The sequence below is a fragment of the Marmota marmota genome, unplaced genomic scaffold (assembly GCF_001458135.2).
Source record: "Marmota marmota marmota unplaced genomic scaffold, marMar, whole genome shotgun sequence".
Lineage (NCBI taxonomy): Eukaryota > Metazoa > Chordata > Mammalia > Rodentia > Sciuridae > Marmota > Marmota marmota.
In genome coordinates, this window is record NW_025999998.1 from 12,104,059 (window position 1) to 12,116,253 (window position 12,195).

Below are 12,195 nucleotides of genomic sequence, written 5' to 3' on the forward strand. Positions count from 1 at the left end.
CTCTCTCTCTCTCTCTGTCCTTATTTCTTGGCAAGTCTAAATAAACAACTTGGTTTTGGCTTGGTGGCATGGACACTCAGCATGAGATTTCATTTTGGTTTGTTCTGTTGGGCCTATTGCCAAAGCTCAGTTCAAACCAATAATTTCTTATACATTTTATTTAATAATAGTATTTTCTATCCTCTATTATGCTTCAATTATAGGTATGTGTATGATTTAATTTTCTTTGTTGTTGACGTGTAAAGCTTTGGAGGGTATATGTACAGATTTGGATTTAAGCAACCAAAGGGTGAAGAAATGTGTTAAAATCTTCCTCTATGACTCTACATCTTTCATTTCATCTTTGTGATTCTGTCTTTTTTATGCCTTATTTATTATACTCATCATTGGTTTATTGACTTAGAACTATTATATATAATCTTGGTGACTTGTCCCTTTAATCAGTTGGTAAGATCTCTTTAACTAGTAACTTTTGACTCTAAGTATTATATTTGCTGTTAGTGTAAGAATATAATTTCTTTTAGAAAAGTGTTTATATATATTTATAGACTTTTACTTTCAAGCTTTCTTTGAAAATAATTTAATGTTGAGTATTAAAGCACATATTTGGACATTCAAAAATAATTTGATGTTCAATTTAAGTCTGAGAAAATGTCTTCACTAATGAGTTTAACCATTTTACTTTCATTGTGGCTGCTAAGACATTTTATGATTTTAATTTGTCCTATGGGTGGAAATAATTTTTTTCCCAATTCCTTTTATTTTCTTTTCCTTACTTTCTTAAAGATTGATTTTTCTTTTTAAAATGTCATTTACCAGTTTGAAAGTTACACATCCATTTTTATAGAGAAAAGCAATATTCAGAGAACTAAAGTATGTATCCTAGGTCTCCTAGTTGGCAAGATAGCATACAAGAGGAAGTGAGGGGAAAGGGAAAAATAATGCAAGGGGGAGAAATGAATGACAGTAGAGGGGGTAGAGAGAGAAGAGGGGAGGGGAGGGGAGGGGGGATAGTAGAGGATAGGAAAGGCAGCAGAATACAACAGACACTAGTATGGCAACATGTAAATCAATGGATGTATAACTGATGTGATTCTGCAATCTGTATACGGGGTAAAAATGGGAGTTCATAACCCACTTGAATCAAAGTGTGAAATATGATATATCAAGAACTATGTAATGTTTTGAACAACCAACAATAAAAATTAAAAAAAAAGAACTATACAGTAGGGCTCAGTTGTATAGCTCAGTGGCAAGGTATTTGCTTAGCATGTGTGAGACATGGGTTGATCCCTAGTATCAAGAAAAAGAAAAAAAAGAAAATATGCAACAAAATTAGCTTTGCTTAGAAGTTTTAACCAATAAACATGAGATAGAAAAAAGATTTAAATATTGATAAAAAGAAAAATAAGACATTGTTATGTTCAGATTCTGTGATTATCTACTTAGGAGAACCAAGATATTAAAACTAAGGAATAATTAGAATGAATAAAATAGTTTTCCTTCATATCAGTAACCAGCTAGTAAATTATAAAGGAAAAAAAAACATACAAATTATTACAGTAACACAAATTTAAAAATACTTTTATGAAAAAATATTTACCAAGGTGAGTAAAAGAAGATGTGATGTTTCATCTCCAAAGAAGTCAGAGGCTACTTCTCCATCAAGAGGTGATTGATTGTCCCTCTGTCTCTTGAATCTGGACTGTCAGGTGACTGATTTGATTAGTACGGCATTGCAGAAGTGACCTTGCAAACCTTACCTTAAGAACACTGCTTCTGCCTCTTGAAATGAATTACCATGTAACAAATCTAGGCTACTCTGTTAAAAAGAGAGGCCATAGGGAGGAACACCCAGGAGCTTGTCTTAGAAGTGAGCAAGTCATCTTGGACCTCCAGCTTGTATGAGACTGGACTCTGATTCCAGCTGAGCCTGACGGTGAAACCCCCGAGAGAATACAACGGCAGAAGCTACTAAGTTCGTTTGTTTGTTTTTTAAAAATCAAAAAATAACTGAGACAGAAATCTTGAATGAAAAAAAAATAGCTAGCATTTAAAGGAACTGAAAAATTAATAATAAATTAAATTTATAAATTTAATATAACTCCAATGGTTTGTTTTCCATCAGAATTTAGGATTCTAAGAATTACTTGAAAAAACAAATAGATGAGAATAATATATATAATAATTTTAAGGAAGTAAAAGACTTATAATATTACCTTTAGTATATATTCTTATTTTAAACTAGCATTCAAACCATAAAAACAGCAAATACAATAGTTTAATATATTGATAAACTCAATACATACAGAACTCATACTTATGGCAAGGAAAATGTTAAAAACTCTAGAGAAAAAATCAAAGGACATATAAAGGTAACTTACAAAAGTATGAAATATAATTAACTAATAAATATAGGTAATAAACCAATTTACAAATAATAAAATACACGAGTTCCAATAATAAGATTTTTCTACTAAAATATTGGTAATATTTTTAAAAATAATAATCCTCAGTGAGGTAAAGAATGGAGCGAGATGTGTACTTTATCTGTTGCTAGGAAAACTAAATTGTTTCAATCTTCCTGGAAAGGGATTTGGCAATATGCATTAAGATTCCATTTGACCTAATAATTTTCCTTCTAGAAAATCTCCCAATGAACAATTGATCAAATGAGAAACAAAATTTATATCAAAATATGCTAATTACTTAATTATTTATATGGCAAAACTTGGGAATATCTAAATATTTCTATTAGGAATGGTGTTGACTATAATCATATGATGAGATATTGTACAGTCTTTATAATGTCCACAGATAGTTCTTAGTGTCTTAATAAATCTTCATTGAAGGTTAAAAAAATTGAGATGTGAAATTATGTATGAAGTTTACCCTAAATGGTTAAAATATAGAGGAAGTTTAAAAACTGAAAAAAATGTTGAAATACTAGTAAATTTGGCCATTGAATGTTGAGATTCTAGGTGATTTTCTTCATCTTAATCCTTTTTAGAATTTTCCCATACAATAAGCATTATCATTAATAATTAGAAAATCATAAGGGAAGTATATTATTTAAATATACACTTCAGACCTATTTCCTTATTTATAATAGCCTTATCTCAATCCTTGAGTAAAAGGAAGTTGCATGACACCTAACTAAACACAAAAGGGGCTGGGGCCGTAGCCCAGAGGCAGAGCGCTTGCATATTGTGTGTGAGGCACTGAGTTTGATCCTTAGAACCACATAAAAATAAACAAATAAAATAAAGGCATGCTGTCTATCTACAACTAAAAAATTAAAAAGAAAAAGAAACTCACAACATTCAAAGAACTAAATATAATAATTTTAAAGAATGTGAGCTTTATTTTCAGGGCACAACAATTTTTACCCATTATATTTTATGATCCTGTTTTTATTATTTTCAGCATTGTTTCTGATATTTCTCGATTTGCTTGTTCCCACATCAGTAGCACAGCATGCTATAGCAGTTGTTTAGATTTATTGCAGACTTCTGTTTGTTCACTTCTAACTTCTGTGCCAGAGTAAATGATTTCAAGGCATACTTTTAGCACTGCTTCTAATATCCACATTTAATGAGTGCTTGCATTATATTGTTACAGGATACAAAAAATATTTTAAATTATAATAATAGTAGATGGTTAAAACCCAGCAGTGTAGTGATGGAACTCTGACAATGAAGTTACCATGCATGAAAATGTATGACTCACAAAATATTGAAAAAGAGCGTATTTGTTGACTTCCTAGAGTCATGGCATGTAGCCTTAGCAGAAGTTAGTTTCACCACTCATTCATCCTACTATGTTTGCCATTATGTAATTCTGGAAGAAATATGAAAGCATTTGGATGCTTATTATTTCAAACATGCATGAACCTATCCTTCAATTTTCATATTATGTTCTGTTACATTTTCTTAATTCACTTTTATATAAAGTGGGACAGAATTATTGGAGGTTATCATCTCATCTTATTGCAAGTTATCATCTCATAGCTCTAAATAAAGACAAGGAAAGATAGATAAAGACAAAGAAAGCTAATAAGTCATTTCCAAGGAGAGGAATGGAAAAAAAAATTGTGAGCTCTATCTTCTGAACTCTATTTCTTAAGCTGGAGGTCATTAGCGCATCTCAATTTTGCTTACAGATATCTTCTCTTAAAAGCTTCTCCATATCCTAAAGAGCCAGGACAGAGATTAAGTTGCAGAGAAGGTATATTAGAGAATGGGTCCAAGGCTGATGGATTGATGTGCAAGTCCTTAGGACAAGGCAGCAAGCTGAAGATTATAGTAGAGAGTTTACTGGCTCTAGTGAGATGAGCAAGGAAAAGAATTAGTTTGGCTTCAGGGACTGGCAAGCTCAGGAAGTTAAAAGGTCAAAGACACAAAAATATAGATTAAAAAAAAAACAACAACAACTACAATATGAGAGCAGCTACAAGAGTGAGAGAGCTAGAAGAGGTCATGATTGAAGAGAGGTGTATTAGAATTTACTCTATTTCAGAGGTAGGACAGTTCTGGAAAATGACAGAGGTTAAGGTGTGGCCATGAGAGTGAGTTTCTAACATGTATCAAATTCATTAATTTGAAAAAGTGAAGGCATGATAAACCAGGATGTTGGCTAGATCCAAAGTATGGATGTTGGAAATTAATATACAAGAGGGCAGGGCCAAAGACTGTGAATCAGATGACCAGCCCCCAGTGAACTTCAGCAGCACCTGAAGTTCAGAAAGCATCAGAAAGTTGGTGGCTCTTTCCAGCCATGCAGCTATCAATTATTCAGTCACAAGTATAAAGCATCTTTTTGTCTTTTTTATTGGAATTGCCTTTTGAATTGTCTTTCTAGGTATATGGGTATTTCCAAACCAGAAATTGTTGTATAATCTAGTTAATTTATAAGTAGAAAGCTGAGGAAGTTTTCAATAATTATGTTTTAAAAGTTAGCCTGCATTCCAAATGGACCTCAGCACTGCATGCACTGTCTTATAGTAAAGAAAAGAAGCTGTTCTGTTTTAGAGTTATTTATAACAAAAGCAGGATTGGCCTGCCCTACCCCTGGGTCTCTGTGCACTGGGATGCACATAGCATTGTTAAAATACTGTATTTCTGTGCTGATTGGAAATTATCTGTGATTTGAAATCCTCCAGGACCCTGCTGGCCCAGACCTACCTTGGAATCTCTGCACTCAGCAGTGCATGATGATTTTCCTTGGCCTGAAACACTTTATTTTCATAGGCGCCTCCCTCCATTAAAATAGATAAATAGAAAAAATATATTTTTGATTGAGTTGGAATAAAGACAAATAAAGACTTGGATTTTTTCCCTTGGGGGGGACATTTAAAGCTTATTAAAGAAATATATATTTTAGGCTCTATTTCTCATTAGCATTTTTGCAGAGAACCCCCCCCCCCTTTTTTTAAACACTGCTTGAATCCTTGCCTATTTGTATTGTGAGGTTTTTTGGTTTTTTTTTTTTTTTTGGTACCAGGGTTGTGAGCCTTGGGGCACTTAACCACTGAGCCACATTCCCCAGCCTTTTAATTCTTATTATTTTTTTTATTTTTAGATAGGGTTTTGCTAAATTGCTTAGGCCTTCCTAAATTGCTGAGGCTATCTTTTAATTTGTTATCCTCCTGCCTCAGCCTCCTGAGCCACTGGGATTACAGGTGTACCACTGAGTATTTTTGCATAAAACTAAAGTACTTAACACTCACTTTTTCCTGGGAAGTACTTTTTGACTTTTATATCTTATTTTAGGCAAAAATTTCTATGTAATAGCTACTATCAATGCAAAACACAGCTCTTGCTCCTTAGGAAGTAAGTTTATTCAGGGCCAAATATGAGGGACCGGGGCCTGGGAACATGAATACATGTTACCATACATAATATGTTTTGTAATGGAGAAGGTTACATGAACAAAAAAAAGTCATAAATTGACATATTTGCCATTACATGGGTGGGGGCTTCAGGTAGGGGGCTGGAGCAGAGCAGGGCATTTCTTCTATAGGTTTCAGCTGACATCTTACGGCCTTCTTAGCTATAGGGTTGCTGGAGGCTAGGAGTTGCTAAGCTTAGTGATGTAGTCCAAGAGTTTTACCTAGTGATTATTAGGAAGTTAGTTCAGAAACAGAGGCTGGAAGATCATTTTGGTTCTTGAGCTGAAACATTTCATCTTTCCACAATTACAGTGTGTTCTAATCAACCCAGGTCAGCCTGCAGGATCTTTTTTTAAAATTTCACTTATTTATTTTTATGTGGTGCTAAGGATCGAACCCTGGGTCTTGCATGTGCAAGGTGAGTGCTCTACTGCTGAGCCACAACCCCAGACCCCCTGCAGGATCTTTAATATAGAAGAGCTCCTTCAGAGAACTTCAGTACACACTGCCATTGGTTTTTGGCCCTGAGATGTTTGTGGATATTATATAATCAGCATGATTTTCTAGTTTAATGATCATTTGGTAGAGTTTGTTTTTTAAAATGGCACCTGCATTTTTAGATTGTGGTAAAATATACATTAACAAAATTTACCATTTCAACCCCCTTTTCTTGTATAATCCAGTGGTATTAAGTGCATTCCCATTGTTATATCTTTTTTAAATTCTGATTTTTAAAAGCCATTAAAAAACTTTATGGGCCCCTAGAAGCTTCATGGGCCCTAGGCACTGTGCTTCCTGTGTGATGTCTACCTGGGCCTAGGCTGGACCTCCAAGAAGCCAGGTCAGTACCTGGATGCCCAGGAACCTCAGGACTTGCTCAGTCAGACTGGATGGTAAATATTTTTCATATCATCCAGACCTCAGTGCTTCTTGGCTACAGACAGAGGTGGGCATGGGGGCAGCACCACTATGGAGCCCTTTATTAATTAGCCTCATTCATAGCAAAGGAACTTCCCGAATAATGGAATGGCTTTTTTTTTTTTTGCTTCTTAAAAAAGGATGCCTACCTGGGGCCTTTAAAAGAAATCAGGTATGACTCACAGAAAAACAAGAAGAACTGAGACAAAAAATGAATTTGGAACAGGGTAGAGCTCTATAGGAAGCATCACTTCTCTGAAATAAATTAGCTGTCAATGCCCAGTTCTTTCTAAGACCTTTAAATTGTATCTTTATTCTTGGTCCCTCTGGTTTTCCCTGGTTTCATTTCAGTATAGACAGGCCTGTTATTTTCCTTTTTCAGCTGTTTTAAAAATAATAGAATGGGAAGTTGTGTGATATAAATTTGTTCACATAAAATAATCATGTATAAACTTTGCAATCTGGGATAAATGTGGTTCAGCTAAACTTGTACCTTGGAAATTAAGGCTGACATTTGAGTAGATAATGTTCTAGGCTCCATAATGTGTCTTCATTGCTTTTATTTCAGTTCTACTTTTATTTGAACAGCATCTGAACATATTCACTATTTAATTTTCCCCTTTTTTCCTATTAAGTTCTGACTCATTATCTGCTAACAAAAGAATAATTGCCAATTACTTAGTATGCTTATTTATCTTTTTTATATTGAATGAAAGGAATGAGATTTTTGGAATCTGTTAATGAGGTAGTGATGGGGGTGGAATTGGAGAAGAAAGAGGTCATGCAGTTGTGCCTCCCATCTTATTATTCATGTCAGAGTTTGTTTTTTAACATAATGCTTGTTTCCTTTTTTACTTGGATCCAGAAAGAGATGGTGATCTTCCTGAACCTAAGTATTCTGCCCGAGAGACCTCAATGTGTGTTATACATATGTGTGCTGATCTTGTAGGTATGTGTAGGCATATTTTTTGTAGCTCGATAGGCAAATGATTCTGACTCTGAGTCTCATGTCATTCTGCCAGTACCAAGGACCACATTTCTAGGCCACAGCTGCAACCTCAGGATCTGCTGGTAGTTGTTCATGTAGCTCTACAGGGCTTCTATAACTTCCCCTTTTGATTGGGATACAATAGGACTTGCCTTCCTGCGTACAATATAGAGTTGCTGGTGGATAACACAAAGGAAGAGGAAATGAAGGAAAGGATAGAAGAAAGAAGGGAGAAAAGAGAAATGGAAAAGCATTTGTTGAATGTCTACTATGCTTCAGGCACTGGCCTGGTTTTCTTACCTGCTCAATTAACCCTCACAGTTACCCTGGGAAACCATCCCTGTTACAATTATGTATTAGAGAACCTATTCAATAAAGAGTAGTCATGCATAGCAGATGTGTCCAAAGTGAACTTGAGCCTGACTCCAGATGGCAGGCTTTCATCCACCCTTGTACAAACTAGACTCAATTGCATAACCCAATGCTATAGGCCTTGGTGGTCTGAGCAGAAGATTAGTGGGTTGGACAGCCATGATGATTAATTTTCTATGTCAACCTGGTTAGGCTATGATGCCCACTTGTTTAGTCAAATACTAGCCTAAATGTTGCTATGAAGCTATTTTGTAAAATGACTAATATTTATAATCAGGTGATTTTAAGTAAAGGAGATTATCCTCAATAATGTGGGTAGGCTTCATCTAATCAGTTGATAACCTTAAGAGCAAAACATTGAGGCTTCATGGGGAAGAAGAAATTCAGCCTCAAGACTGTAGCATAAAAATCCTGCCTAATTTTAGCCTGCCTACCTGCCCCAAGGATTTAAGATTTGCCAGCCATCACACTCATGTAATCCAGTGAGCTAGTTCCTTAACATCTGTCTCTCCCATTGTTTCTGTTTCTCAGGACAGAATGATCTTTACAAGCCCTTTTACTCTCAGATTCTAGTCTTTGATTTGACTCTATCTCATTGATTCTGTTCCATTGAAACTGCTGTTTATTTTATGACCAAGTAATCTTCTTGATTAAAGTCCTTGCCAGACATTTAATTGGAGGCTGCTTGAAAATTAGCAAATAAATATTTTTAACTCCCTATTCATCTCATGTATCACCAACAGCACTGAAATTGTGGAGTATCACTTCTCAGGTTGTATTTTTTAGTGTTGTGTCTTTTCAGTAGAAATATACTGTTTCTCCTGAAACTTTGCTTTTTATTTTATTCCCCTCCCCCTTATTTTCCCCAGTACCAGTGATCCAGTTCAGGACCTCCCATGTACTAGGCAGACACTCTGCCACTGAACTACATCCCCAGCTCTCTTTCAGATTTTTACTTTTTGAGACAGGATCTTACTAAATTGCCTGCATTGGACTTGAACTTGCCTCAGCCTGCTGAATAGCTGGGATTATAGATGAGCACCACCATGCCCAGTTACCTTTGTCTGACATCACCTTCTGAAGTTAAATAATCAAGCTCTGCTTTTTGTTTATGAGTTAGGTCATACAGCTCATTTCTACTTCAAAGAATTTGGGATCATGAGAGATTTCTTTTCTTCTCTTTTTGATTATGCTTAATTTCTACAGTGAACATATTTGACTTTTGTAAAGAGAAAAAAGTTTTTAAAATCAAGAAAGCTAGGTTTCAGATTTATATATAACCCATTAGAAATATAAATCAGTGGCAGAGGCAAATGTCTTAATATAAATTGAAGAATAAGAAAAATGATATTTGGGGCTGAGGTTGTGGCTTAGTGGTGGAGTACTTGACTTGTACATGTGAGATACTGGGTTCGATCCTCAGCATCACATAAATAAATAAAATAAAGGTATTGTGTTCACCTATAACTATAAAAAATATATATTAAAAAGTGATATTTGTATTTTATATGGTTGAAATGATAGGACTAGTCAAATTTTGTGCTTTAGAAAGAAAAATATATTAGTATCTAATGTTTGATAGCACTTTGCTTAGTTTTTGAGCTGGCCATAACTAAAATTGTGTGATATTAATCTTTTAAAGTCATCTTATTTTGTGGCAATTTTGTTCATATGAAACTTTATTATGTTGACAAGATTTATCTATGATATACATACTTATATTTATACCCACAGACTAAATTTCTTTGTACTTTCCATGACTATTTTCCTATTGATGAATACCTGTAATTATTACAAATTCTTTTCATGGTAAATTTTATCAAGTAAGAAGAAGTATAGTAAATACATAACAAAAATATATATCCCATTAGTTCCATATTTATTTTTGCTACATTTGGCAATTATTCTTATATTTGTAATATAATCATTGAGAGAAAAAATATCCAATAAGAATAAAATCACTTGAAGTTTAGTGAAGGAAATGAGTATGGAGATCTGTCCCCTGATGCTCCCCAGGTAGATGAAGATAGATGTGGCCATAAGAGAATCATTCTTTTCCTTCCACACCATTTTACATGTGTGCTTAGTAGAAAATTATTAGGGGAAGACAGGGCTTCAGTCAACTGCCTATAAGTGGGAAAATCTTCATACATGAGGTATACTGAAAATAATGAAGGAAAATAACACAGTAAACTATTTTTACATCCACTTTCATTTTATCCAATGTGACATTCACATAAATAAGTGTACTGCTTCAGATGCCATTTAAGAGTAAATGAAGTACCTCAAATGATTTTACTTCTAGCTGTACTAGGGAAGGATGGTCTTTGCTGTACTATGGCCAGGTGGCTAATAGCTATCTTTAATAGCAGACACAAGGTTAGTTCGCAGTGACTGATTTGGCCAGGAAACAACCCATTATGCATTTTTATGGATGAGCTAGATGAAAGAATTGAGACTATGCTTTCAAATTGTCTTATAATAAAAATTACGCAGAGTTACTGATGTTCCAGAAGGCAGGTCTAAAATGGAAAATGACCTTGAAAAAACAAAACTACCCAAAGTAAAAAAGTCCTAATGAAAGAGGATGAAATCAAATAATAAATGTAACCAGGGAACTGCCTACTGAAAGACTGGGTGAGGGGGCTGGGGTTGTGGCTCAAGCGGTAGTGCGCTCGCCTGGCTATGAGTTTGGCGCAGGTTCGATCCTCAGCACCACGTATAAAAAACAAACATGTTGTGTCCGCCAAAGACTAAAAAATAAATATTAAACAATTCTCTCTCTCTCTCTCTCTTAAAAAAAAAAAAGACTGGGTGAGGACTGAGGATACATTGACTAAGAAACTCAGTGTCAGTTAATTCTGAGGAAAAAAAAAAAGATGCAGGAGATAATGGTGCTGAGAATAAGAATACAGCAGTGAGGGTGGAGGTGATGTGGGCCTTAAAGACACATTGATATATTTTACAGATTGGAGTGGGGAAAAGGGTTAAACTGGTCCTTCATAATGAGGAAAAGGCAATTGGGAAACCTACTCACTAATCTGTCTTGCCATGATCTATTAAAGAAAAAGAAGGAAGAGAAAAGGAAGAAAGTTTTATTAACTGGTTTTCTGAAAGCTCTCTTTCTCCTGCAGTGATTCTCTGGCTGCAATGTCAGCCATTCCTGTTTCTGCAGGGCCTGTTTCGTCCTCAGTGTTCCTTTCTCTGGCACTTTCTTTTCTGCCTTGTATCGGCTTGTTTTATTGAACTCCCAACCCTCTTCTGAAGCAGCACACTCAAAGGCAACTAGAGATCGATTTATACTGTTGCATTTGGTCGGGTCTTGCTCGCTGTCATGTTTCCTTGGAAGTTAACATTATTGGCTACAGCTGCATTCTTCAACCTTCCTGCTGCTGCAGGACCTACAACATTGCAACATGCTCCTTACATTTTGTTCTCTGTCCTTCATGGCTTCTTTATGGCCCCACCTCTGGGCATCCCCAATATTTGGGCTCCAGAACCATGCTGCTTTCACTTTATATAATTTCAGGGAATTCAGCAACTCCCAGGGCGCTGCATCAACCATCATTTTCGGGTTACAACTTTTTATTGTTATATAATTTTAAATTTACAAGAATGTTGCAAGAATTACACAAGGAGCTCCTATATTAAGCAGTTTCTCCTGTGAGAGAAGACTAGATATTTATGCTCCTTTACTCTAAATAGACCAATGTGGATTTCTTAAGAACAAGGACACATAGATCTGGTACATTATTCAACCTTAGGAAAATTGATAGAGTACAATTATGTAATCCACATGCAAATATAATGCATAGTACCAATAATGTTCTTTCTATTTTTTCCCTGCCAATGTTTACTGCTGGGCATGGGGCACTGACTTCTCTCCAGGCCTGGGCCATCTGTCCCATACCACCACCTTCCAAATAAACATTTTGTACTGATGTCATCTCAAAAAAGTCTAAAATGTGACTCATCATCTCCCCCTCTGAAAGAAGTCCTCTGGCACCCCGCCCCCCCCGCCCCAAGT

At 35.3% G+C, this 12,195-nt stretch overlaps 1 protein-coding gene across 4 annotated transcripts in view; it reads left to right on the forward strand.

The window, feature by feature from the left end:
* The window catches only part of Cfap95 (cilia and flagella associated protein 95), a 106,572-nt gene that overhangs the window by 49,615 nt on the left and 44,762 nt on the right, over nucleotides 1–12,195 (forward strand). The window contains exon 6 of one of the 4 annotated variants that reach the window (XM_048806872.1): nucleotides 7,674–7,757. The exons of the other annotated variants lie outside the window; for them this stretch is intronic. Within the exon in view, the coding sequence (XP_048662829.1) occupies nucleotides 7,674–7,757 (84 nt within the window). The remainder of the gene's footprint in view (nucleotides 1–7,673; nucleotides 7,758–12,195) is intronic. 4 annotated transcript variants of the gene reach the window in all.